We start from the raw sequence: 26135 nt of genomic DNA, 5'->3' as shown, positions 1-26135 counted from the left end.
ACAGAAGAAGAGGCACTGTGGGTATGATGATTGACAACCTCGCTCTCCGTGGACGTCTCCTCCCCCCCTCCCCTTCCTTCTCCCTTCCTGCTCTGGCACAGGCAGCCGTGCGTGTGGGTCTGTCTGGGCATGTGTCGGTTAATGCGTGACTGTGTGTACGTCTACACACGCCACTAATGTGCCGTAGTCCTCTTTTCCTTTACTCATATCGTCAAGAGGGGGGTACGGGGGGAGGGGACTCAGAGAGGAGGGGGTGGTGTGGAATGCTCTGCGTGATAACGACCCTGGCGGCTTCTTCTCGTGTACCTGCTCTTTTACCGTGCTCATCCCTCTTCTCCCCCTCCGCTCAGCTCCCTCCCCCCCCTCCTCCCCCGCGCGCCTTGCACGTTCTTCTCTTCCAGTGCTCCTCACTCCTCACTTCCTCAATGGCAGCGGATGGGTGGCAGCGTCGTTTAATCTTACAAGCGAAAGGAAGCAGAAGCAGAGCAACGCACCGAAAAGAGAACGGATCATCGAGTTCACCTGCGTGTCTGTGTGGTGGTGCGGGCACACATGTCGGGACCTCTCAGCAGCAGGCCGTGCAGCAAAAAGGCCCAGCAGCGGTGTGTGCGTTAGCGGACGGAGCAAAAAAGACGGGGTATGCGAGACAAAGCCTCTACATCCACCTCAATGTAGCATGCGTGCACGAGGGCTACGACCTCCTTTGATCTGCTCGCCTACACGCACGCACGCACACATACACACACTAAGTTAGGCTTTCTCCTTTTTCTTTCTCTCCAGCCACACCCGTTAGGGTAATGTCGAGTCGCTCTCTCTCTCTCTCTGGCACTGACTCTACCACTGCAGCATCCTTCAGCCCCCCCCCTCCCTCTTCTTCATCTCCTCCATTCCCAAACGCCTCCCTTTCTAGACACGTAGCTCACTCGCACGCGCGCACCCGTCAGCATCGGCAACAGCAGCGGAGAAAGAGAGAGAGAGAGACAAACCAAACACGAGCGGGTGCTTGCGCGAAGAATTCTCAGCGGGAAGCCTTTGGTGCTTTCTTTATTTTTCTCTTTCGTTTTTCTCCCTACCCCTACCCTGTCTGACTTGGCAGGGAAGTTGAGCAGCTGCGACACGGACAGATACACACCCACACACACCCACCCACCCACACACACACACACACACACGCTTCTCTGTTTATCCACCCTTTTTTTTTCGGCTCCTCACCATCATTTCCCTGCATAATGGCCGACACATCTTCGTCGGCCTCAGCGTCACCCTCGCTACCCATTACCGCATCTGCCGCCGCGACAATGCCGGTAGTAATCCTTGTGGTGGGCATGGCCGGCACCGGCAAGACAACGCTGGTGCATCGCATGCAGCACTACGCACATGCGAACAGCATCCGCTCGTATTTCATCAATCTCGACCCTGCCGTGACGCACACCCCATACAACGTGAACATCGACATCCGCGACAGTGTGCAATACGGGGAGGTCATGAAGAAATACCGGCTGGGCCCGAACGGTGCTATCATGACGTCGCTGAACCTCTTCGCCACAAAGATTCATCAGGTCGTGTCGCTGCTGGAGAAGAAGGAGATGCTGGACTGGGTCGTCGTGGACACGCCTGGCCAGATCGAGGTGTTCACGTGGTCCGCCTCAGGGCAGCTGATAGCGGAGTCATTTGGCGCTGTCTTCCCCACGGTGCTCCTCTTCGTCGCTGACACGGTGCGTTGTGTGAGCAGCCCACAAACCTTTGTGTCGACAATGCTGTACTCCAGCGGCATCATGCTCAAGCAACAGGTGCCCCTCGTTGTAGTGTTCAACAAGACCGACGTGGTGTCCGCGGATTCCGTGGTTATGTGGATGCGGAACAACGATGCCCTTGACGAGGCCGTTACAAACCCCCGCTGCAATAACCAGAGCAGAGGCTCCCTCTCTGGAGAGCCCGGCGGTGACGAGGCTGCCGACTGGCAGGGCGAGGGCACGCGCGTCGGGGAAGCCGCGCTCTGCTCCAAGGACGTGCTACTCGCCAGCCAGGGGGGCAGCTACGCGGGGGCACTGGCGCAGTCCATGTCGCTGTTCTTGCATGAATTCTACGAGGACTTACCATACGCCGCAGTGTCGGCGGCCTCGGGTGCTGGCATGGGCGAGCTGGCTGCCTCGATTGAACGGGGAAAGCAACAGGCACTGGAGGCGAAGGCAGCGAAGGCTGCACAATAAGTAATCCTTTCCCTTGTCTTTCCCGGCATGTCATGCACCTGAGTCAGTCGCACATGAGTCTGACCTCCACCCACCCCGCCTCCTCCCTGCAGTACCGCCTTGTTTCACTTGTGTGTGCAATGTGTGCTTCCTGCCTCCTGTTCTCCTCTCTCCCCTTCTGTAGAAGGTAGCGAGTGCAGCACCGCCTCACGTCAATGCTGGTGGGCGGCGGCTATGCATTGCAGCGCGTCATCACAGCTCCTAGGTGTGTCTCTGTGGGTGTGAAGAAATGGGAGAGAGGGACTCGAAGGATATCTGCGGAAGATACGAGACAGAGATGTGGTGTGTGCGTGGCAGGGCGTGGGCATCTCACGCGCGGCATCAGTCCACACAGAGGCGCAACTGCGTTTGGCCTTCTCCTCGTTGTTGTTGGACAACACGACTAACTGTTGACGGGAGGGCGCAATCCTGAAGTAGCGCTGCGAAGCATCACAAAGTGTAGCGAGCACGACGCAGCAGCAAACATGGCAGGGTACAGCAAGAGGGAGACACCCAGACACAGACACACACGCACACACACACCTGCACCTTCTCTTCCATGTACGTCTGGGCGCATTTGGCTGAGCAGCGCACACGTAGAGACGCGTAGAAGGCGCGAGGAGAAGCACAACACAAGGCCTTGAAAACTGTGAGGGACACTGCCACGCTGTATATTCGTTTCTGTGCCTTCATACCCCCTTGCCAAATTCTTCACCTCGTCCATGCCTGTCTCCCTCCCTCCGCCCCTCTCTCTCTCTCTCTCTTCGCCGTGCCTGCCCGTTCCATTTTTCAGGGCTCGTAACCACGTGAACTACACCAGTCGCCCTCACATAGAGGCCTACACACGAACTCCATCTGCGCGCCCCACCCCCCCCCCGCCCACAAAAAAAAAAAAAGGAATGAAAAGGAAAACACACATTATAGAAGCACGAGAGCCTCACGAACACACGAAAACAACACGATCAACGTGCGACGGCTCGCTGTACACCCCTTTTAAGAAGTCCCTGACCAGCATAGTACCGGCCATGAATGTGGTTGGTCTGCGCGTGGTACCTGCGGAGTGCCAGAGCGCCTGCTACTAAAAAGTGCCGCCGCCTCCCTCGTACTGGGGACACACAAGCTGCTTTGCCCTTCGCACCGTCGTCCTCGTGGTGCTCTTCGTGGTAGTGAACAGAATCCTCCAGTGTGTGTGTGTGTATGTATGTGTGTGGGTGATGGCACGCTGCGCGTGATGCACATCTCCTACTGAGGGATGCCGGATAAGAAAACCGAGTGTTTCGCAAGGATGGCGCATCGATCTGCTCGAGCTTTGGTGCCAGTTGGGGCAGGCTGCGTCTGTCGTACTGCGACGTGTTGCCCACACTTGACTGGCTGAACGCGACAGAAAAGGAGATGCTGCAGAGCACCCCCCCCCTTGATCTTCTTCGGTGTATTTCTCAGTCCGCAATGGAGCTCCTCAAAGGCGGAAGAATCGATGCTCTCCCAAAGACGTACCACAACTTATCATAAGTTCGCATCCGCCTTTCCTCCTGAGAGGGGCCGCGGACGACATCCGCGAATCGTCTGAGACCCGGCCTGGAGGCGGGTGTCTTGTTGCCGAGTCTTCGATGCGATGGATGTACGTCTCCGACGCCTGCATCCTCTCTCTCAGTGGTAGGAGGACTGCATCATCCGGAATCAGTGCTGCCACGCGCGTAGAACCCCCGCGTTCTCCCCACCCTTCGAAGCCCATGAGGCATGATAAGTAGCAGGTGCAATCGCTGCTGAACTCCGCGATACGAAAGACTGCACGAGGCTTGGCCACACAGGAGAAGTCCGCACGCAGCTGGATTTCCGGCATCAGACCACCGTATCTCAAAGATAATGGGAGGCCCCTCTGCACCATGAGGGTCACAGCCGCACGCAGAATATTCCTGTCTGGCACAGTGCCTCCAGCAGATGAAAGAAGTGCGATGGAATGGCATAGAGAGTCCAACGGAATCCGGTATAACGGATGTGTCCCCCTCCAAATGTTTCTCACATGGGCTGGTGCTCCCCTGGTGACGAGGGAAGGGGGGACACCTCCGTGCGTGGTATCACAGACTTCACACACACACCCACTCTCTCCCGAGGAAGCCAAGCAGTCCCCCTATCCCCCTGCCAGTGCCAAACCACCTCTGGCGCGGCCAGGGTCAAGCCCCTACGGCGTAGGGGAGGTGCGAACGATGTATCGCTACTGACGCCGGCGGTCAGGTTCTAGGTGGCGTTGCGTCAGAGAAACCTGCGAGGCGGGTGTGGGTGGTGTGCGAGGCGAGGGAGGGGGGGCGTGTTCCGGTGACTGAGGCGGCGCATTGCTGTAACGCGTGTGTCTACGGCTGCTTCGCACCACACGATGGGCCCCATGACAGGTCAGCGGGTCGAGAGAGAGGGGCCATGGGCCTCCTGTGCTGTATGCCAGAGACAGGGATGTGCTGGGAGGATATCGATGCGCATGATGTATTGGTTTCGTGTGCCTGTTCCATGGGCTAACCTTCCCGCCAACAGCCTCCTCGGAGGACACGCACACCCGTCCCTCACCCGCACACCCGTCCCTCCCCCCTTATCGTGCGCTGCCTCTTCGCTTCACGCTTCATTGGTCCTTCACTTGTCATTTTCCTCCCTGCTCTCGTGTTTCGCCTCTGCTTCCTCCTTCTGCGCCTCTCTGTAGGCGAGCATGTCTAGGGGCTAGTGCCGGACTCGTCCTCTCTGTGCGTCTGGTGTTGTTGTTGTCTTCGCTCCTCTCCTATAGTCTCTCCTGTTGTAGTACCTCCAATACGAATAGGCGCCTGTGTGCGTGTGCGTGGGGTTGTCTCGTTGCGTTGCATCATCCTCCAGCAATCATAGCTGGACCTACTCGCTTCGTCTGTTTCCCCTCCTCCCACGCACACACTCTTGGGCTTTCCTCCCTGTCTTTCTCTGTCCTCTCAAAATGACTCGCACGGTAATTAAGGGTGTAACTCCCGCTGCTCAAGCTAACCCGAGGCCCCATCTGCAAAACAGACCACACACGACGAGGTTTATGTCTCGCTCTATAGAGTACCACTGAGTGCTCTCTTTCTCCGCACTACAGACTCCTCCGTCGACGCGCTTGGTCGTCTCTTCCACCTCTCTCTCGGAGGCCCCTTTCCTATCACCGTGAGCTACACCGCGCTTCCACGCGAATGCGTATGTACTTTGTTGTTGCTCTTGGACATGCTGCTGCAACCTGACGCCATTACTTATGCTGGATCGCTCTCCCCCTCCCCACACACACACACTTTCTGCTCTATTTCACTGTTGTTTTCCTCCCGCTCTCCTCTCTCTCTCTCACATCGGCCTGCTTTTTTCTCTCGGGGCGGGAGGGGGGTGCCTTGACAGACGTCTGCACAGAAGCTCATTGATGGAGAAGAGGCCCACTAGGCCAGCTGTCGTACCGCCGTCGACAAGTGACCCCTCACGTGACTGCGCAGCACCAGAGTCCTCGCTGCCTTCAGCACTTTTTTCTCTCCCATCGTGGTGCACGCGGGCAACGCAGCGCCTGTTGCATGAGCACGCGTACTACGCCGCTGCGCAGCTGCATGTCGCCCGCGCAGGGCCGACAGCACCACCGTCGCTGTCTACCTCTGCCTCGGCGCTCGAGACCCCATCGACGCCGTCGCGCTCAGCTAAGCATTGGCTGACCTGTGCCACCGCAGGAGTTGCGGGCACCTGCGGCGTTATCGTCGGTGTGCGGTTAAGCCCTTGGCTTAGCCGCCGCGCAACTCGCTTGTACTCGCAACGCGAGGCCAAGTACCGCAATCCACTGCGGCTGCTGCCTTCTCCTGCTGCAGTCGCGCGGCCGGAGTCGTGGGGGTGGCGGAGTCTCTGGCACCCCTTAGCGCCACCGCGAGGCTTGGAACATCAGGCCTTGACCGACGCGCGGCGGCCCGACTACGGGCATCCCGCAGAGTGGTTGGCTGCCTGCATAGGCTACCGCTGGCTACCGTGGCGCATCTCGCAGCCCACGCTGCTGAAGCTCTACTCTGTGCGCCATTCACGGCAGAGCAGCACCGATCGCGACACTGACAAGGAAGTTCGGTGGGGCACGCGTATGATAAACAAAGGCGCACACACCCTGACAAAGCACTCCACCGCCGCAGCAGCAACCAAGCCCACCACCACATCCCTTATCCCCTCGGTACTCCTCTTTATCGTGCGCCTCGCACGTGCACCCTTGCAGAAGTGGCAACCACGACCGCAGCACTTGGTGGACGTCTTCGTCTCCGCTACTTGCCAGAGCACCGAGAAGCCGCCTTCTACCAGTGCGGCGGCTGCGCCGCCGCTACTTTGCCTGCCGCGTCAAGGGTTCGCACTGCTATACGACCCCGTCGCCCGCCTTTCTGTGTGGTGCGGGTACTACGTCACCCGTGACACGGTCGACCGTGCACGGCGACAGAGTCGCTGCCTCACCTTCTTCACAGACCGTTCACTGGAGAAGACAGTGCGACGGGTGCCGGCAGAGATGAAGGCACGCGGGTACGATCGAGGTCATCTGGCCCCGCATGCGTCCGTTGCCGCGAGTGCGCAGGCAGCCATCGAGGCAGCTCTACTGTCGAATGTGCAACTGCAACATCACCAGATCAACCGTGGCGTGTGGCGCTGGCTGGAAGCGGCGACGAGAGCGTACGTACGACAGCTGCCGCTTGCCCTTGCCCCGCGCGCCATGGCCAGGCAGCAGCAGCCTGTGCGAAATAAAACGGCAACGGGCGCCGCAGGTGGAGAGACGTCGTCCCCTTCAGACGCCGCAAGCTTCACGCAGGCGGGTCCAACATCTTCAGCTCCGCACTGCGGCTCTAGTGTAACACCGTGCTGTGGACGTCCGCCGAAATCGGCGTCATCTGTCCCCGCGTCGTCGATTTCCTGTACCCCTACTCGTGGCCAAGCAGCGAAACGAATCAATCCTGGAGGCCCACGCCAAGGCCTACTGCGGGACAGTGAGCTCATCGCCCGCTTGCTCGCCGCTCCCGGCGTTGGAAGCGGCGCTGCCCCGCACTTGAGACTCCACAGAGGTGCCGTGTGGGGATGTGCGGCACGGACGCTTCGCTATTGCTGGGCTGGGCAGTGGCGGCGGTGGTGGCGGCACTGTAGTGGTCGTGCTTTGAGTCGCCACTGTGAGCGCGAGGTCGCTGTCAACGTAGGGCCGCTTTACTACAAACAGAGAAACGATGTGGGACAAGGAGATCGGCAGTGTTGCGGCACCACGGCACTGAGCACGCCCGCCACCACTGCGATATCACCCACTGCCATCTCACTCTCTCGGCACTGCGGCTCCGGATCGAGAAAGGTTCATCAGCGGCGCAGGCGTGGGGACAGAGTCTCGCCTCCAACATGGTCCTCATCGCCGTCGCCGCAGTCACTTTTCATCCCTGATGCGTTCTTCTTCTCTCTATGGGACGTGCACACTCACGAACACGTGCACCTGATCGTGCCAAACCGCCCCGATGCAGCATCGATACAGGCGGTCACTGCGGCCGTGGCGGCCAGGCGTTCGAGGGCAGCGGCGGGGCCCACTGCGTCGAGGCCGCTCCCATCACAACGTCGACGACACAACGCGACGCCCCCGTCACAACTGCCATCAGAGGAGGACTTGGAGACGACTCTTCGCTCCCTCGTCGTGCCCACAGTGAAACTGGAACGTCTTTTCGCCGAGTCACTCGTGGAGCTGCGCTCACGTTGCAGGTCGGCTAGCGGGATGGACGTGGCCAGTCGCAACACCACAAGCAAGGTTGAGCACGCCGCTTCGTCGGTGGCGCTGCGGACGAGCTTCAGCCTCTTTCCCGTCTATCGGCAGCGATGGCTGTGGCGGCAGGGCGGCAGTGGTAGTGGTAGTCGCTGAGGTGGCGCATGTCTGTGGCATTTGCTCTCCTTGCTCTGTTGGTACCGGGTGAGCTCCCGCAGTGGAGGCCAATGTGCCCCCCCCCTCTGCCACCCATCCCGTCCGTTCATCCTCCGGCTGCCTGTTATCGTTGTGGTCTCTCGTTCTCTCGCCGCCTGTGATGGCCGGGTTGGTCGCCACTGCTCTCTCCTTTTCTTCTTTCGCACCTATTCGCCTTTCCTCCCTATCGCATTAGATGCATACGTAGACACACAACTCAGCAAGCACAAGCACACACATCATCATCGTCTCACACATGCAGAGGCGTGTGGTGTGAGGCGCATGGGTCAGGTTGTTTGTTTCTCCCTCCGTTAGACCCTTCCTCTCTGTCGTTACCTTGGTGCTATGGGTGTCGAGTTGCTTGCGCTCTCACATGGAGATTTTGCTTTCTTCGCCCCTCTCTCGCCGAGGTATCAGCCGCGTATATGCGAGAGCCAAGGAAAGATGGAGAGAGTGAGAAAAGGAAGTAGATGTACTCTCGCTCCTTGTGTGCGTGTCTGGGTGGGTGGATCTGTGGGTCGCCCTTTACTCCGACTCGCCTCGCATCGGTCCTCTCACCTTCCCGCTTGCCACCCCCCTCCTCCTCCTCCTCCTCCTCCTCCTCCTCCTCTCTCCCCCTACTGTTTTCTTTTACAGCGCATCTCCCGCTGTACCTCCTACCAGCGCTTCTCCTTTCACCCTTCCCGCTTCTCCCCTTCTTCGCTTTTGGTTTGAGGTGTGTGCTCATGTTCTGTCTCGCTGCGGCTGCGGCTGCGGCAGTCACTTTCTCTCTCCCGTCGCATTCTGTACATGTCACTAGACAAGCGCGCTCTCTTGTTCGTTCTCGGTCCTTCACACTTGCCCTTCCCCTTTCTTTGTCGGTTTCAGCCTTCAAATCATCCCCCACTCACAGAGCTCCCCCCCTCCACGTCATGTTATCTTACTACATCCTCGACGCCGCACTTGGGCCTCTGCTGCTGTTATGGATAAGCAGTCGATCAGGTCAACACTGTCCTTTGCACAAGGGAAGTGTTACCACTCATCACTGCGGCAGCTCCGGGGTTGTAGGCATCCTCTATAAGTTGTGTGTGGGACTTTCTCTCTGCTGCCGCTCTTGGTGGAATCCTTGACACCGAGTAACATCATGTCCCTCTCTGGGCCTTGCCACCCTTTCCCACCTCTCTCGCAGTGCGATGCTGTGCGTCTCACCGCCTTCACCCCCCCCCCCTCTCACACCTCCCACGAGCACGTCGGCTCCACGTCAACACAATTTGGAGCACCTACTGAAACTCTTTCTGATACCTCGATAGATGGCATTCATCATCAGCAACAGCACACACACACACACGCAGGCCTTCTCTTGTGATCTTGATTGCCGCTTGTCCCCTCTCCCCCTGGACCGCGCGCCCACCCATCGCAACGTGTTTGCTCTCCGAACATCGACAAGAGCAACGCTGCCTCTCAGTCACGACAAGCGACAACGCAAACAAAGTGTGTACTATTCTCTCGGTGCCTGTGTGCGTGTGTGTTCGTGTGCTGTTCGCATTGACAAGAGCAGCACCAGGTAGCCGCGCACCGCCTCTCTCTGTCTCTGTCTCTCTTTCCCTCCTCCTCTTGCGGCCAGCACTCTTCACCATGGCGAACGGGGCGAAGAACGAGATGACGCTTCCCGACTGTGATCCGTACCTCGGGCGACGGAAGTATGGTGTGTCGATGTATGGCACCCTGTGCATGGAGCCGGCGGCGGAGCAGAACCGTTTGCTCTTCACGACCCCGACGATGAAGAGCTGGTCGACAGATGCTTGGTTTGTCTGGTTGAGCATTGCCCTCATCATCGCCTTGTGTGGCATAGGGTGCGTCTTCCAGAGCTGTCGATGGTACCGCCGCATCAAGCACCGTCATGAGCGGGAGGAGCGATGCAAGCGTGAGGACGGCATGCTGCGGATGATAAGTTCCATGTACCGCAAGAGGAGCCAGTCCGCGTCGCAACAGCGCGCCGGAGTCTCGCCCGCCTCCCACGCCTCCTACACGTGCTCGGAGCCACTCATCGTGCACGACGCCAGTGACGACGCGGAGGTTAGCGAATGATGGTAGGAAAAAAAGCTGCATGCCGTAGAATGCCAGGCATGTGTTGCTCTTCACCTGCCCACCCGCCTTCACCCACCCAGGAGAAGCGCACGTGTAACTTTTTAACCAAATCCTTTCGACTTTGCTCTCTTTCTTCTCTTGCTGTCCCTCCTCACCCCAGCGGCCATCTTGCTCGAGCTTCATGTGTTTAATTTTCTCCTCATTTATTAGCTCTGTTTTTTTTTGCTTGCTGTCACTACCTCTCTCTCCCTCTCTGACGCACGTGTACGTGTAAGCTTGGGGTGCTGTTGGGGGTATGGCAAATCCCCATGACGATGGTGTGTAATGCTGAGTTGTTCATTTCAGTGAGCGATGTGCACATGTGTGGGTGGGTAGGCGTTCGAGCAGTGAACACCACACCGCCAGACGTTCACCACCAAACGCACATGTACGAATGGATTCACCAACACCAAGTCGACGACAGCGAGCGATAGAGAGAGAGAGGGGGGAGGGGGACTCCTTGGCATCGGCAACACTGCCCCCATCACGGTTCGCCCACCCCTCTCTCCAGCACGGCTCGCGCCTTTCGGGTGGGTGTGCGGTTCGTTTTCATTTGGGGTGCTGCGCGTTGCCTTAAATGGCCCTCTTCCGTTTTTCAATTCGTTATTCCTTCCTTTTTAGTCCTCCTCCTCAGCACACGTTCCTCTGCACTGATGCATGTCGTCTTGTTTTGCTTCGTTTCGTTTACCGCCTCTCGTCGCTGTGTCGTAGGGGGCCACTCATCGTCTTCGGGTGGTGTGGGTATGCCGGTGGGGTGTGGGGGGTGAGTGGGGGCACAATGCCTGTACGGTTGGGCTCTTCTCCTTTTTCTGTTGTGTCACCCTGGAGAATAGGCACGCCGTGTCTTCCTGCTTGTATGTATATAGAGCGTACCTCTCGGCTTCTCCTTTCAACCCCCTCCCCCCTCTCTTCTTTTCTTCCTGCTTGAACTCCCGGTTGTGATGCGAGCACATGGCTTTTATACTCTTCGCCTAGTGTGTGCGGATCGCGATCCTCCTCCCTCTCTCCACAGCTCCAACAGCCCCTCCCCTGTCCTTCTCTTACTGGACTGGGACCGGGGCGAATGATGCATTCATTTCTTCCCCTTTGGCTCTTCCGCTTCACTCTGGCGTGTATGCAGGTGCATGTGCACGTGTGTCACGACCCATCGTCAGAGAAGGGATTTGCACTAGTCGGCTTCACTACCACCACCACCACCCTTAAAGGCCCGCTACTCACCCTCTTCGCCGGTGAGGAGGAAAAGGGGGACACCTCCGTGCGTGGTATCGCAGACTTCACACACACCCACACTCTCCCGAGGAAGCCAAGCAGTCCCCCTATCCCCCTGCCAGTGCCAAACCACCTCTGGCGCGGCCAGGGTCAATCCCCTACGGCGTAGGGGAGGTGCGAACGATGTATCGCTACTGACGCCGGCGGTCAGGTGCTAGGTGGCGTTGCGTCAGAGAAACCTGCGAGGCGGGTGTGGGTGGTGTGCGAGGCGAGGGAAGGGGGGGCGTGCTCTGGTGACTGAGGCGGCGCATTGCTGTAACGCGTGTGTCTACGGCTGCTTCGCACCACGCGATGGGCCCCATGACAGGTCAGCGGGTCGAGAGAGAGGGGTCATGGGCCTCCTGTGCTGTATGCCAGAGACAGGGATGCGCTGGAAAAGGCATTCCTCTCTGCGAGTTTTCCCTCTATCCCTCCTCCAAAGCAGGTGCCTGTCTTACTCAATCTGCTTCGACCCCCACCCTCCCCATGCACATGCAAAGGTATGGAAAGAGACGAATGCATTATCTTCCTCTTAAAAACTCTCATCTGCCAGTTGGTGTCCTCAGATGGCCAAGAGCCGTTTCGTCTTTGTGTGTTTTTCTCCTCGTATGGCCTTCCTCGCCCCCCTCCCACCCCACCCCCTACCTGAAAGGCAAGCCCCGCTCTCTTTCTCCTCTGCCTCTCTTCTCCAAATGGGGTGCACCACCAAGCCATCACACAAGCACATTCATGCCCGCATCCGCTCACGAGTGGAGCGCATGCATGGACACAATCGCGTTCGGCCTGTTTCATCGCTACCTCCCCACCGGCTCGCTCTATCCTTCCTTTCCTTTTTTTTTTGGGGGGGGGGGGGTCCCTGTGTGTCTTCTCCCTCTCCTCCTCATCGCTGCGTGGTGGTCCTCCTCCCTCTTCTGCTCAGCGCCTGCATGTGCGTCTCCCCTTTCCTCTGATTCCCCACTGTTTCGGCTGCCGCCCTCTTCTCCTCATTTATTTTGCCCTGCATCCTTGTCGCTCTTTCGCTTGTTTTTTCTTTGTCGCGTCTGTTTCTTTCGCTCCCTGCATGGCATCCCGCCCGCCCCGCCCCGCTCCGCCCCCCCCCCCCCGCGCGCGCCTGCATCACCCGACCAGCACACCCCCTCCCCTTGCACAGAACGTGCCCATTTGTGTGTGTATTGTTGGCCTGTGGAAGGGGGGCGTGCGAAGGAAACGTAAATCCAGATGGCGCGTTGATGTCGTAACGACACACCAAAGGAAGAGAAGGCGTTGGTGCTACGCCATCATGAGTATAGAACGAAGCGAGTAGGAAAAAAAAAAAACGAAGAGCTGCGTGCGCTGAATGTGGAGACTAGGTGGAGGACTTCCCCCCCCTCTCTCGGTCTCCTCCTCTCCCCTACGTATCGGCATCTCGACGTTCTTCTGAGCGGGAGGAAGCTGCAGAGGACTGCGCACTTTTTTACCCCTTCACGCTTTTCCTTGTGTGATGGCGCGGCTCGACGTGTCTCTGTGCGCGGGTATGCGGGCAGATGGCACTCGTTATCGTGGTCTTGTTTCTTTATGTCGCCCTCCCCTGCAACGGCTGGCGCTCCCTGGAATGCCTCTCCTTTTCCGCACGTGGCATTTCTTGACCACTCCCTGTGTCGCTCTCTCTCACGATACACCGTCCCGCCGCCTTCGCTCCTTCGCTTTCTCCGTAATCGCTCCTTTTCCTTGCGGCGTGTCACGTGGCGATGCACACTCGCCTCTATTCGTTGGTAAACGGAGGAAGGCACCACGCTGAGCAGCAACGCACAACGCTGTCGAAGAGCGCTCTCACTCATAGTGCCCTCTCCTCGCTTGAGGATGACTTGCATCTCATTTCACCCCCTCTACCTCCCCGCTGCGGCTTTCACGATCGCCGTCAAGTGCTTCTCTTCATCCCATCACTCTCCGCTTCACGTCAGCCTCCCTAGCCCACGCCTACACTCATTCTCCCCCCTCGGAAGTCCGCCAAAGCGGGGAGACGGCGGCGAAAAAAAAAAAGAAGGCGCTGTGACCCCCCGAGGCACACACACACACACCACACCCGCCCCTCTTCGTACGAACGAAGTAAAACAGAAACGCTGCAGGAACGGGGGAGAAGGCGAGTGGCTAGCACGAGATCACGTGGAGTAGGGCGGTGGAGGACGAAGACAATCGAGTCAGGGGCAACAGCGTCCCCACCAGAGAAGGTGCCTCCCTCTCTCTTGCCTCTTTCTTGGCTCGCCGCAAACCCAGCAGGAGCGGAAAGAATGGCACCCATGCGGCAGCAGCAGCAGCAGCAATCACTGCCCCATTTCGATGAAGTGGATTCGAGCACTTTGAAGAGGTTCCTGGCCGAGTCGCTTGGTGGTGGGGAGGGGGTACCGGCAGTAAGCCACGCCGTGGCGCGGTCGGTGATCGATCAGATTGTTCAACGTGCTCTTCAACAGCTGATTTCATTCGGTATACCCATCGCGGCGACTAGCGCGATCCGAGACCTACAGTACGACCTTGGTGGCAGTCGACAGCCGGTGAACGAGAACTGGTTCAAGGCGTACAAGTGGGCCGTGGTGCTAATAGTTATCTCCTCCGTGATCTGTTTCGCAGTGGTGGCCCTTGTGTTGGGGCGCATCGTTCTCGAGCGCCACCGTGAAGCCCAGGAGAAGGCGAATGGGACGCGTTGCAGTGACTCGGATGACGACAGCACGCATTCCCTCAGGGGGCATTTTACAAGGTCATTCTCGATGCACGACAGCCATTCGGAGGTGGAGGACTACTCCTCTTTCTCCGACAGCTACGATGACGAGGGTGAAGAGGACGAGTGGCATAGCCGCAATGACTGGCGTGGCGAGCATCATGGACGCCCGTGAGCTGCTTTGATGTAGGTGAGTACAGGCGTGTGTAAAAGAATTTTCAGTGAAGTATCTACACACACACACACACACCGGCATAGCTCTCCTACTTCTCGGTTTCTCCTCTTTGCTCCTCGGGAACGTCTCCATTCTCATCTGCCCTTTTGGGGGGATGAGGGTGGCGGGTGGGCTACGCTCTGCCCCCCCCTCCGTCCTCATTTCTTCACTTTTTTGGCTTGTGTCGTCGCCACTGCCTTCTTCGCGCGACATGACTGGCGTTAATTGTCTTGCATGTGTATATGTGTGGGTGTATGTGTGGGTGTGTGTGTGTGTGTGGGAGGGTGTCTCGCCTCCCCTCCCCCATTATCTGGTCGTCCTAGCGTGGAACGGTGTGGCCTTCAACTAATTCCATTCACCCATCCACCGCTAAGACCTTGTGTGCCGATGATGTCCTCCCCCCCCCCCACCTTACCCTCCACGCGCACACACATACACCCTCTTTCTCCCTTCTGCCTTCCTCTCCCCCCTCCACTCCACCCCACGCACCCCTCCATTTTCTCGGATTATGTTGCGTTCTCTTGTCGCTCTTATGTGCTCAGTCTCTTCCCTGCGTGTATCTCCTTTTTTTTCTTCGTCTCCAGCCTTCCGCTTCGACTCACTTTCGCTCCCTCCCTTCTCCCCTCCTCGGGCCCCGCAGGTCGGTGGGTGGGTGTATGTGCATCTTTCTGTGCTTTGCACTGTTCGCTCATGTCCGCCGTCACGTAGACACGCATCCGAACCCACAGCTTAGAGCCAAGCGAAGCAAAACAAACTACGCACGCGTGCACGAGCGTGCCGTGTACGTTGAAGGAAAGAGTCACAGGAAGAGAAACATAGAGATGGCACACCACAGTGTGTTTTTCCCGCCTCCTTCTCCTCACTCTGTCTCTGAGAAGAAGGTCGTTGCCGTCCCACACAATGTCGCATGTTATCGTGGTCCTCCGCTCCACAGCGTTTCGTCACCTCAACCCTGTTGATTATGACGTCCACTTCCTCCATGCTCAATAAGATCATCCTTCCATGGGCTCATATTTGAAGGCTTGCGACTCGCACATCATCTCGTGTTTCCATTCTCTTATCATCTCACCCTCTATGCCTCTTCCCCCTCCTCCTCGCTCATGTCTTTCATGTGGCATACCCTCTGCTCGTTAGACCGCCATCAAGTGCCACAGCAGCAGTCTAACGAAAGAAAATCACACGTGCGCACACACCGATACAAACTCAGCATCTTCGCCTGCATAGCCAAGTTTTTTTTCTCTCTCTCCCCCTCCGCTTCCCTTTTCATTGTCTATGTACTCTGCTCATTTGTTCTTTCCCTTTCCTGTGCATCCGCTTCCAGTTCGCTTGCTTTGCCCCCCCCCCTCCGCTTCTTTTCCCCTCCTCCCCCCGACCATGCGCACCGTAGCTGTGTGGGGCGCAACACGTTAGTCTTCGCGACCCTCCAGACACTCACCCGACCAAGCAGCAGCAACACCCATACGCCAGAGCACGAACCACACACACACACACACGCCTACACATATCGTAAAGGAGGCGAAAATGTCCGGGCTTGAAAAAAGCGATATCATCTCCACCCCGATGCCGTTCCCCACGATCCCCGTCAAGGGAGTGCCGCAAAGCGAGCGCTCATGGGTGGAGAACAACTGGTGGGTGCTGCTCATAATTGAGTGCCTTGTCCTCTTCGCCGTCTTCATGGCCCTGCTTGTCTACTATCTTTTCTACGTCCGTACCCCAGGGAAGCGCCTGCTCGACGACAAGGTGGATAACGATGGTCTTAGTCATTACGGCAGTGAGCTCAGCAGTTGCTCTAGCAGCGTCGAGTTGACGTACATTAGCAGCAGCACCTACAAGCGCGGCTTTGCGGAGAATGCGGTTGGTGGTACGGTAGGTGGCAGGAAGTCGCACAGGCCGACGTTGGAGGTCTTACCCCTGCCAAGCCAGCACAGCAAAGCTGCGTACAGTCCTAAGTGTGACTAAATCGCGGCTGCGGGAAATATGACCGAATAGGAGAAGAACAAGGAAGCGGCACAGGCAAAGGAAAAGGCTGACTGCGTTGGCCAACTCAGTTGCACACCGAAGCCCAGTGTGCCCGGCACGTCTGGGATAGGCGAGGTGTCTGCCTAGACATTACACGCACACGCAGAGGGAAGAACATGGGGTGAGCCGCCGTATACGGGAGACACCAGTGCACGCACGCGAGCAGAAAAAAAAAAAATAAAAAATAAATACACGAGAAAAAGAGGCAACCAGAACAGTTGTGTGAAGTGTGTATGGTCGGCATTTATGGCCCTGCCATCTTCGCGTCTCTCCCGCCTTTGTGCGCTCTTGATCTCCCTGCGGTTCCTCGGATTGCTCGCTCCTTCGCCACCCCACCCACCCCCTCTCTCTCTCTCCCCCTCCCCCCCCCCCGCCACTCTCCCTTTCTCCTCGTGTGGAATCTCGCTTTTATGTTGGTGCTCCGCACCCCTTCTGCCGCCCTCGCTTCGCTACCTTCATTTCTCGAAGTGGGCGCAGAGATGCGTAAAGTTGTACTTCTCTCCTATTCGTGCTTGCTTGCCTGTTCGTTTTATCTTGTCTGTCGCTGTGCGCGTTGTTTAGGGGGGAGGGAAGAGGAGGAGGACAAGCAGTGATGTATGCAACCATGACTTGTGCACGTATATCTGTATGTGCATGTGTGTGTGTGTGTGTGTGTGGGCATGTGGGGGATGCTTACGGTGATGGGTATCGACGCACCCCTCAACCCAACATGTTGAAGGAAAGGGGAAAGGGAAGACCCATTGGCTTTGTGGTCGGGATTGTGACTTAGGGCGCTGTTTTTGGTTGGGTCGTCTTTAGCGTTGGGGGTCCTTCGCACACACCCACACACATACACACACACACAAGCCTCTCGGCCTTCCCTCCAGTGGTGGTGGGGGGGTGGTTTTTTCTCTCCCATACCCAAGCGCATACAGCTCGATGGCTTCTTGTTTGCTCTCCTCGCTCTTCTCTTTCCTCCTCCTCATTTGCAACAAGAAGGGGGGAGGGTCCTTGGCTCCCCCTGTCGAAGGGGACGGAGGGGTCTCTCCGCTATTTTCTTTTCTGGCAGTTTCTGATCGCGATGCACGGGCGTATGTATGTGTGTATGGGGGAGGGAGGGGAGGGGGGCGTGGTAGCTCTCTTTCCTCCCTTGTATGCGTTTGGGGAGGAGGTTAACTGGTTTGGGCACTTACGCTGCGAGCTCAAGTCAGTCCTACACTCCCGACCCGCCCAAGCCCCCGGTCATGTCAGCCACCGAGTGGGAGGCATTGACCGATACGGGGAAGGAGTGGACTCTCTGCATCTTTGTAAAGGTCATGCAAAGAGAGAATCAGCAGCGCTGTCCTAGTGGAGGGGAAAAAGGCCGTCTTCTCTCCCACCTGGAGACGTCCGACACGTTTAGCAAAATCGCCTGCAACAAGTGAGAAAGTGGGAAGGTTCACCCCCTCTCCTCAACGAAGTATCTCCTCCTCCTCCTCCCTCTGCCCTTCCGTTCTCTTTCCCTCGCTCTCTGATTGCCCGCTATCGAGGTGGCCGACAATGCGCACACACACACACACACATACGCATACGCAGGCATACGTGCACAGCGATTGAGTTGGTGTCTTGATGGCACCGCTTTTTTTATCTGCTCTCCGATCGTTCTCTTGTGGCCGCCTCTCCTCCCCCCTCTTCCTCAGAAGCAGCGGCGGTGCCTCCCCTATTTTTATTCTTTGTTTTCATCGGCATTTGGCCTCGCACTTTTGTTTCCTTCTTTGCATTGGCTGGCCTTCTCCCCTTCCTTAACCTCCTCCCGTGTCATCTCCACAACGTGCACACGTGGCTGAATACCCACACACACATATATATCCACGCACACACACACAACCCTTACTTCTCTCTCTCTCTCTCTGTGTGCGTCTATCGCCTCACCTCTCTTACACCCCTCCCCTCCCCCCTCCTCGCACCTCCTCCTCCTTTGTGTTGTTCGCTCCGCTTCACCTCTCCCTCCCTCTCTCTCCCTCTCTCTGTATCCCCTTCTGGCTCTATTCCCTCGCGAGCGCCATGTCGCAAGACGAGGGCTACACAAACGCCAGCACCCAGCCAGTCCTCCACACCCGGAAGCTGTGTTCGTGCAACGCGCTGCTGGCGCAGAGTACAACGGATTCCGTCACCGCGGACGCGTCGGTCCCGGACACGTCGCTCTTCGGGGTCATTTTGTTGAACAGCCCAGCGAATACAGAGGAGGACTTCGCCTCTTATATTCGCATCTTTGAGCGCCACCGCGGCCGCGTCGCTCTGGCGTCCTGCGCAGGAACGGAAAAAGACAAGGGGACAACCCCCGTGAGCAGAAAAGCCAAAGAGCGCAACCCCTACTTCATCTGTGCGGACGGCGCGTACGCCGCGTTGGGGGAGTACTGCGCAAAGCACTACTCCAGTGTTGCGGCCAGCAGCAGTGGCAGCAAAACCGAGGAGCAGAGCACCTTCACACCATTGCGCCTGTGCGATGCCCTCATCGGCGACATGGACAGCTTCCCCACCACGCAGCTTATGCGCGTCGCCGAGGCTGATAGCGCGGAAGTCGTGCTCGCGACTGCGGATGGTAGCGAGCCGCCACACGGTGGTGACGATGACCAGGGTAACGATCGTGGTGAAAGGCACCCCCTTTTCCATGAGAATGTGAACTCGATTCCGGTGAAGCTGCTGGAGGCAATCCGGCGCCGGCGTGATGCGTACAGTCACCGCGAGGCATTCTCATCGTCAAGAACGCCAGTCGAGCCGCTCACCGTGCTGCCCGTCGCGTGCCAGATGACGACGGACTTTGAGAAGTGTGTAATGCTACTGCAGCGTCTGTGGGCACTTGACCTTGGGATGCCGGGTGCGCGGACCAGGGAAGATTCCCGCCAGGGCTTCAATCAGGAGGTTCCTCTCGCAGAGCAGTCGCACGAGGCCACCTCCCTTGCAGTCGAGTACGTGGCTCGTCTCCCCGAGACCTCGTCCACCGCCGACGTGCAGGCAGGGGGGGATCAGCAGGAGGCTCGCCGCTGCCGACAGCTGGTCGAGTCGGTAACCCCATCTTCGTCAGGTACCACCGAGCAGGCTACTCACCGCCTGGAGACGCGCGTGCTGCCTAACGTCGCCGTCTTGGGCGCACTTGGCGGTCGCATTGACCACGAGATCGGAATCATTTCCTGCCTCCTGCGTTACGCGCGAGTCTTTCACATCATGGCGATCAACAAGTACAACGTGCTCTTTGCCTGCTGGCCAGACGGGGTGACGCAGTTCGTCCTCCCACCGTCATGGTCACCCCCACGCCCGGCGCCAGGGGCGACGGCAGCGCCGTACATGTGCGGCGTCGTCCCCTTTGGACCCTTGCGCGAGCTGGAGACGGCCGGGCTCCTGTGGAACGTAGTGAAAGGTCGCCCTGAAGTGTACGACGGCTACACGCAGACAAACGGCTACCGCCTCGCTTTCGACGGACTTGTCTCAATCTGCAACACTGTGACATCCCCGGTCGTGACGATCGATGTGCGGCCGCTGCACTGCGCGCTGGGGAAGTGCTCGTCGAGCTCAGCAGCTCTCACGAAGTGCAACTGCGACCCGAATGCACCCTCAGTAAACCCGCCTACTCTGTTCACGCTGGGGTTGCCCAGCGTATGCCCTGAATCTCACGCAGATGTGCCAGCGTCCAAGTAATGGCAGCGAGGGCGAAAGCCAGTAGGCCACTGCAAGTGGATGAAGGAAGGAGAGTGGAATGCACATATTATGCTGGTAGCCTGCTGCGCCGGTGTATAGTGGCCTCTTTCTTTATGTTTGCGCACGCACGCTGGACGAAAACAACGATAAGAGTCGGTGCATTGAAGAGTGGGCACGCATTTATTGAGGGCTCGTCGCGCCACCGTTGACGGTTCGCCACACCCCGCTCGCCCCCACCCCCTCTCCTGTCCTCTCTGAAACCCTTCTCACTGCTGTTCTACGGGGGGCAGACCTCTACCTGTGCTCGCCAAGCAACCTCTCACCATCACCGCCCACCAGCCCCCTCTCCTGTCTCTGGTGTGTGTGTGTGTGTTACCCACCGTGTGTCTTAGTAAAGGGTAGGATGAAGCAGGAGACCTGCGCCCGTGTAGGTGCCTCTCTCTCTTTTCTCCTTCCCAGCCACTGCGCATGTTCGGTGATTGGCGCCCTCTCTCTCACCCACACATGAAGGGGTGCACACACGCGCACACACACGCACACGCACACACACACACATCGTCGAAAGAGAAGAAGCGAAGCGTAGTGGAAAACAACGCCATCACGGAGGCCCGCATCATCACGGGTTTGGCTGCAGGCTGAGAATTGCGGATGGGCGGATCTGAAAGGGGCCAGTAAGGGAGGAGGAGGAGAAGGAGAAGGGAGAGCGCTGCGACAAGGCGACAGCTGTGGTGTGAACCACTTACGAATGGAAGAGAGGGTGGGATGAGGGGAGTAGGCCCTATGCACGCCATACTGTGTGGGCTGTTAGACGACCATCGACATCTCTTCCTCCCCCTCTTCGTCCTGCCTTTCGATTCCTGCATGTGTGTGCCGCACTCGTAAGCACTAATAAGCGCATGATCTTCGAGTACGTGTACGTGAACGCCTCCTCCTCTCCCCACTCTCTTCGCTGTTTTTGTGATCGTTTCGTAGCTCACATGCCTCTCTCTCTCTCTCGCGGGGAGGGGGAAGGCGCATGTGTGGACACTGCTGCACCCCCGTGCTGTCCTGCTGATATGCGTGCTGCCCGTTGTTATGGACATTTGTCTCTCCTTCACCTGTACTATGGCTCACAAGTACACCATCTAAGCTGCGGCAACACAGCCGCAATACTAACAAGACACGCGAACTGGACCAGTATGCTGCGCCTTTGCAAGTGGAAAAACACGCGCGACGACATGAAGGACACACACCCAGACACGCATTGCCGTTGCGAAAAGGGGGGGGGGAGGGGGTAACCGGCCACGTACGACGGCCCTGTAGTGCTGTCAGGTGTTCGCCACCCCTTCCTCCAGGCACGGAACCCGCCGCGTCTCCCACTCCTCTACTCCAACCCCCACCTCCCCTCCCCCCCCCTCGGCCATGGCGTTTTGTCGCAGTCACGACGTCCGCAGTATAGACTTCGCCCTCGCTACCCTGACGCCCCCCTCTCTCTTTCAACTTCTCTCCTCTGACTCTCTGCCACGCACTTTCTCACACACCCAACATACCCCTCGGACGGACTCGCACCTCACAGAGAGAAAAAAAAAAGGAACGCGATCCCCCCCCCCGACGTCTCAGTCGAGTGCCACTCCACAGCAGTACTCCTCTCGCAAATATGGCCAAGAAGCACCTCAAGCGCCTCTATGCGCCCAAGGACTGGATGCTGAGCAAGCTGACCGGCGTGTTTGCGCCGCGCCCGCGCCCGGGTCCGCACAAGCTGCGCGAGTGCCTGCCGCTGCTGGTGATCATCCGCAACCGCCTGAAGTACGCACTGAACGCGCGCGAGGGCGAGATGATCCTACGCCAGGGTCTGGTGCACGTGGACAACCACCCGCGCCGCGACGGCAAGTACCCTGCCGGCTTCATGGACGTGATCGAGATCCCGAAGACGGGCGACCGTTTCCGCCTGCTGTACGACGTCAAGGGCCGCTTCGCGCTGGTGAGCGTGTCTGAGGCGGAGGCGCAGATCAAGCTGATGAAGGTGGTGAACCTGTACACGGCCACCGGCCGCGTGCCGGTCGCCGTCACGCACGACGGCCACCGCATCCGCTATCCGGACCCGCACTGCTCCATTGGTGACACCATTGTGTACAACGTCAATGAGAAGAAGTGTGTGGACCTGATCAAGAACCGCCAGGGCAAGGCCGTGATCGTGACCGGCGGCGCCAACCGCGGCCGCATCGGCGAGATCGTGAAGGTGGAGCGCCACCCCGGCGCGTTCGACATTGCGCACCTGAAGGACGCGTCTGGCGCCGAGTTCGCCACCCGCGCCGCAAACATCTTCGTGATTGGCAAGGACCTGAATAACCTGCAGGTGACGGTGCCGAAGCAGCAGGGTCTGCGCATGAACGTGATCCAGGAGCGCGAGGAGCGCCTGATCGCGGCCGAGGCCCGCAAGACCGCGCCGGCTCGTGGTGCCCGCAAGGCCCGCAAGTAGGGGAAACTGCATCGCTCTTGTGTGTGTGTATGTGTGCCTCAGAGCGCGCGTAGCAGGGGAGGGAGGCAATCAAGCACCTGCGCATTGGTGCCCGTCTGTGATGGAATGGGTGAATTGTAAAGGCTTGAGGAGAGCGGTAAACGTCATTTTCTTTCATCTCTCTCCTTTAGCTGTGCCTTCCCCCTCCCCCCTCCTCCTCCGCCTATGATCGTTATTTGCATACCTCCGCCTGTATGTGCGCGTGCGGTTGCCCACAGTCTCTCTCCTTTCCTGGCGGTCGCACGCGGCTCATTCGGGTCTCCTGTTCTCGTGTTCGACTCCTGTTTTGGGTTTCTTTTTCTCTTTTGTTTCTCGCCTGTCACTTCGCCACTCCAACGGAAAGGAAGGAAACAGAGCGTCACCCCTGCTGCAAGAACAGCGGCGACGGAGGATGAGGAACGCATGCATGTATGCGTCTGGTCCCCTTCCTCTCCTACTCAGCGCCCGCCCCCCTCCCCTTTCCCATCAGCAAGGAGCTCCACTGTCCCCCGAAAGTGCCGTTTCACGCATCGCATGTTTCGTATGTGTGCAAGCGTGCGCTTGAGCGTGTCTCTTGGTTGTGGCCAGGCAAATGAGGGGCAAGGGGCGGGGGAAGCGTAGGGGAAGCGCGACACGGAGATACAGCACTTCGACGCATGGGTTCGAGGCCTGAACTGGCAGTGTTGCTGAGCCCGGGTGGTAAGAGGGGGCACGTATCTCCCTGGGTGAGAAAGAGTCCCACTCCCCCTCCACTGTTCCCCATTCCAGCCTTACATCTTTTTCCCAACTGATTTGTTTCATCTCTCACCACCACTCGCATCTCTCACCCACTATCCCTATCCTCCCCTGCCTCTTCCGCCGCACACTGTGCATCCGTCCTCCTCTACCACCCCCCCCCCTGCTCTCCACCCGAACTCCGCTTGGCGTCATCATCGTCACCATCCTCGCTCTTTCTGTGGTCCCCCCTCGTTAGCAGCCGCGCACTCCGGGCTGTTGTCGCAGCAGTCATCTTTCGCACTCTCACCGCTCCGCTCGCTCTTCGTCTTTCTCTTTTTCCCTCTTCTTAACCTCACTCTCTCTCTCTCTCTTTCGTTGACCGAAAAAGGAACAACGACACCTGCGTGAGCACCACACACACCCACCCACACACACACACGCACACGCACACGCCTCCCCTCTTTTCAATTCCTGTAACACCGCAGCAGGGCGAAAGAGAAACGAAGATGATCTGCAATTTCTCCTCCATGGCGGAGCTGTACGTGTACACCACGTGTGTGTTTCTTGGAATCTCGATGCTCATGCCGCTGAATGCCCTCGCCTCGGCGCCAGCGTACATGCTCGACTACTACAAGTACGCGACCCGCAACCCGAACGCAAAACCTAACATCCCTATTTTCTGGAACAACATCCTCACCTTCTACAACGTGGCGTCGGTGGTGACGCAGGCGCTGGTGGGCCCAACAGTGCTGACCCCGTGGGCACGTAAGCTCTCCCTTACCTTTCGCTTCCTCATGGCCCTGACGCTCATGATGGTAGAGGTGTTCGTGATTCTGGTCATACCGGCAGGAGGTGTATCGCAGGTTGGCGCCATTGTCGCCTTCTTCGTCGTGACCGTATTGGCCGGCATAGGCAAATCCTACCTGGAGGCGACATGCTACGCGCTGGTGGGCACGATGCCGCCGAAGTTTATGACCGCCGTCATGTTCGGCTGCGGCTTCTCCGGTGTGATCGCCTCGGTGCTGCAGTGCATCATCAAGGCATCCATGAAGGACACATACGAGTCGGTGCTCCACCAGGCGTACCTCTACTTCAGCCTCGCCCTCGGCTTCATGGCTCTTGCACTCGGCATGGCGCTCTCGCTGCGCTTCAACTCCTACGCGCAGGAGAAGGTCGGTGAGTTCCGTGCCATCAAGAAGGCCAAGGACGCCGCGGCAGGCCTGAACTTGGAGGAGAGCAGCGAGGCCATCCAGCCGATTCTGGACGACACCCCCAGTAGCAGCAGCAGGCATCAACCCTTCAAGGGCGATATGGCGGCGAACACTGAGGTCTACGGTCATATTATCGAGGAAGGCTCTGAGAGGGCGCGCCTCAAGGCTGAGGGCGCGGATGACTCTGACGAGCCGAGCGAGTGCGACAATGTGCAGGCGGTGGCTCACCAGGTCGGCGACACCCCCAGCGAGAGTAACGCTGACGACCGCAACCTAACCACCTCGGAGCAGCTGCTGCGCACGCGCGCCTGGCCCGTGGCGAAGTGCATTTGGCCTCTCATGATTGCCTGCTTCTTCAACTTCTTTGTTTCGCTGCTCATTCTGCCGTCCCTCATTATCCCGGTCGACCGCACAGACAAGTGGTTCGCGACCATTGCGATTCTGTTGTACAACTGCGGTGATGCGACCGGCCGCTGGTTCTCTTCAGTGAAGTTCCTGTGGCCCACACGCAAGGTGCTCCTCCTCTGCATTGCATGCCGCTTTGTCTTCATTCCACTGACGTTCCTTTGCATCTTCCGGTACATTCCAGGCCACGCGGCCCCGTACGTCTTCTTCGCGCTGCTTGGCCTCACGAACGGCTTCTTCGGTGCAATGTCGATGGTGCTGGGCCCGATCGACACGCGTCTGCACACGGAGGGCCAGCGTGTGATGGCAGGCCAACTGATGGGCGTCTCGCTCCTCGCGGGTGCGTCCGTGTCTGCCATGCTGGCGCTGGCGATGGTGCCCTTCCTACCCTAAGCACAACGCCGCACAAAGAAGAGACACGAGGCGACAGAGGCCGCAGCAGGTTCGGGGTGAAAAGTGGTTTTGGGCGCGAAAGCGAGACAGGCAGACACAAACTGAGCGAAACGGAAGAAACGGCGATCTCTTTATTTGTATCGCCCCCCTCTCTCTGCCTCTGTGTGTGTGTGTGTGTGTGCGTGTGTGTATCCGGGGGTTTCTTCCCCCCACCGCGCCATTCCCCCTCGAGTTACAAAGAAGAGGATGGATTTGATGTCGAGCATCTGCTTTGCACCTATTCATCCAACTCTGTGTCCGGCTCTCGGTGCGAGTGAGCTTAGGTGTGGGGGGATAATTTCACTTGCATCTCTTTACCTCGTCGATGTTCACTCGCTCGCTCACGCGATCGTGTGTCTGTCCCCCACGCCCTCCATATAAGGTGGGTGCGTGTGTGGGGTAGCGGGGTAGTGATGGTAGGGGTGAGGGTGTTGTTGTTCACACAGGGGCTGCAGTTTTAACCCCCTCCCTCCCCCTTTTTTGTTTCCTTTTTGGCTTGTTGTTCCCACCGGACGTGTGCTCTACGCATCCGTCTCATGGCTTTGCTCTCTCTTCTCCTCTCTACCTCAACGTTGGAGTTGTTTTGTTAGCTGAGTTGTGTGCGTGTGCGTGTGTGCGTGTGCGTCTATTTTCTTATAATGTTGAGCCCTTTAATTTCTTCTTTTTGTCTTCGGAACACACACACACACACACACACACACCTGCGTTTGCCTTAGTACACCTGTATGCCTGCGCGCTCCTATTCGCGTGCTCCCCATTCACCTTCGTTGATCGTTCTTTTTTTTTTTGCGTGTGCCTTCCCCCCCCCCTCTCCTCTCCTCT

At 58.2% G+C, this 26135-nt stretch overlaps 7 protein-coding genes across 7 annotated transcripts; all 7 read left to right on the top strand.

The window, feature by feature from the left end:
• Positions 1 to 1298: 1298 nt before the first annotated feature.
• Positions 1299 to 2210, top strand: LBRM_13_1050 (putative XPA-interacting protein; the record flags this gene model as incomplete). Its single annotated transcript, XM_001563197.1, has 1 exon — positions 1299 to 2210. One exon carries the CDS (start codon positions 1299 to 1301, stop codon positions 2208 to 2210), a length of 912 nt encoding a protein of 303 aa, XP_001563247.1.
• A 3256-nt stretch (positions 2211 to 5466) lies between these two features.
• LBRM_13_1040 (DNA/RNA non-specific endonuclease-like protein) lies at positions 5467 to 8100 on the top strand (the record flags this gene model as incomplete). The annotated part of the gene is made up of 1 exon (XM_001563196.1): positions 5467 to 8100. One exon carries the CDS (start codon positions 5467 to 5469, stop codon positions 8098 to 8100), a length of 2634 nt encoding a protein of 877 aa, XP_001563246.1.
• Positions 8101 to 13760: 5660 nt separating this feature from the next.
• Positions 13761 to 14360, top strand: LBRM_13_1030 (hypothetical protein, unknown function; the record flags this gene model as incomplete). The annotated part of the gene is made up of 1 exon (XM_001563195.1): positions 13761 to 14360. The coding sequence occupies one exon, from the start codon at positions 13761 to 13763 to the stop codon at positions 14358 to 14360; it is 600 nt and encodes a 199-aa protein (XP_001563245.1).
• A 1560-nt stretch (positions 14361 to 15920) lies between these two features.
• On the top strand, positions 15921 to 16358 carry LBRM_13_1020 (hypothetical protein, unknown function; the record flags this gene model as incomplete). Its single annotated transcript, XM_001563194.2, has 1 exon — positions 15921 to 16358. The coding sequence occupies one exon, from the start codon at positions 15921 to 15923 to the stop codon at positions 16356 to 16358; it is 438 nt and encodes a 145-aa protein (XP_001563244.2).
• A 2082-nt stretch (positions 16359 to 18440) lies between these two features.
• On the top strand, positions 18441 to 20072 carry LBRM_13_1010 (conserved hypothetical protein; the record flags this gene model as incomplete). Its single annotated transcript, XM_001563193.2, has 1 exon — positions 18441 to 20072. The coding sequence occupies one exon, from the start codon at positions 18441 to 18443 to the stop codon at positions 20070 to 20072; it is 1632 nt and encodes a 543-aa protein (XP_001563243.2).
• A 1636-nt stretch (positions 20073 to 21708) lies between these two features.
• Positions 21709 to 22530, top strand: LBRM_13_1000 (putative 40S ribosomal protein S4; the record flags this gene model as incomplete). The annotated part of the gene is made up of 1 exon (XM_001563192.1): positions 21709 to 22530. One exon carries the CDS (start codon positions 21709 to 21711, stop codon positions 22528 to 22530), a length of 822 nt encoding a protein of 273 aa, XP_001563242.1.
• Positions 22531 to 23771: 1241 nt separating this feature from the next.
• NT3 (nucleobase transporter) lies at positions 23772 to 25274 on the top strand (the record flags this gene model as incomplete). Its single annotated transcript, XM_001563191.1, has 1 exon — positions 23772 to 25274. One exon carries the CDS (start codon positions 23772 to 23774, stop codon positions 25272 to 25274), a length of 1503 nt encoding a protein of 500 aa, XP_001563241.1.
• Between the last annotated feature and the right edge of the window lie 861 nt (positions 25275 to 26135).

This window comes from Leishmania braziliensis, chromosome 13 (assembly GCF_000002845.2).
Source record: "Leishmania braziliensis MHOM/BR/75/M2904 complete genome, chromosome 13".
NCBI classification, from domain to species: domain Eukaryota; phylum Euglenozoa; class Kinetoplastea; order Trypanosomatida; family Trypanosomatidae; genus Leishmania; species Leishmania braziliensis.
The sequence above is the reverse complement of the archived record's forward strand: the minus strand, read 5'-3'. Positions and strand labels throughout refer to the sequence as shown.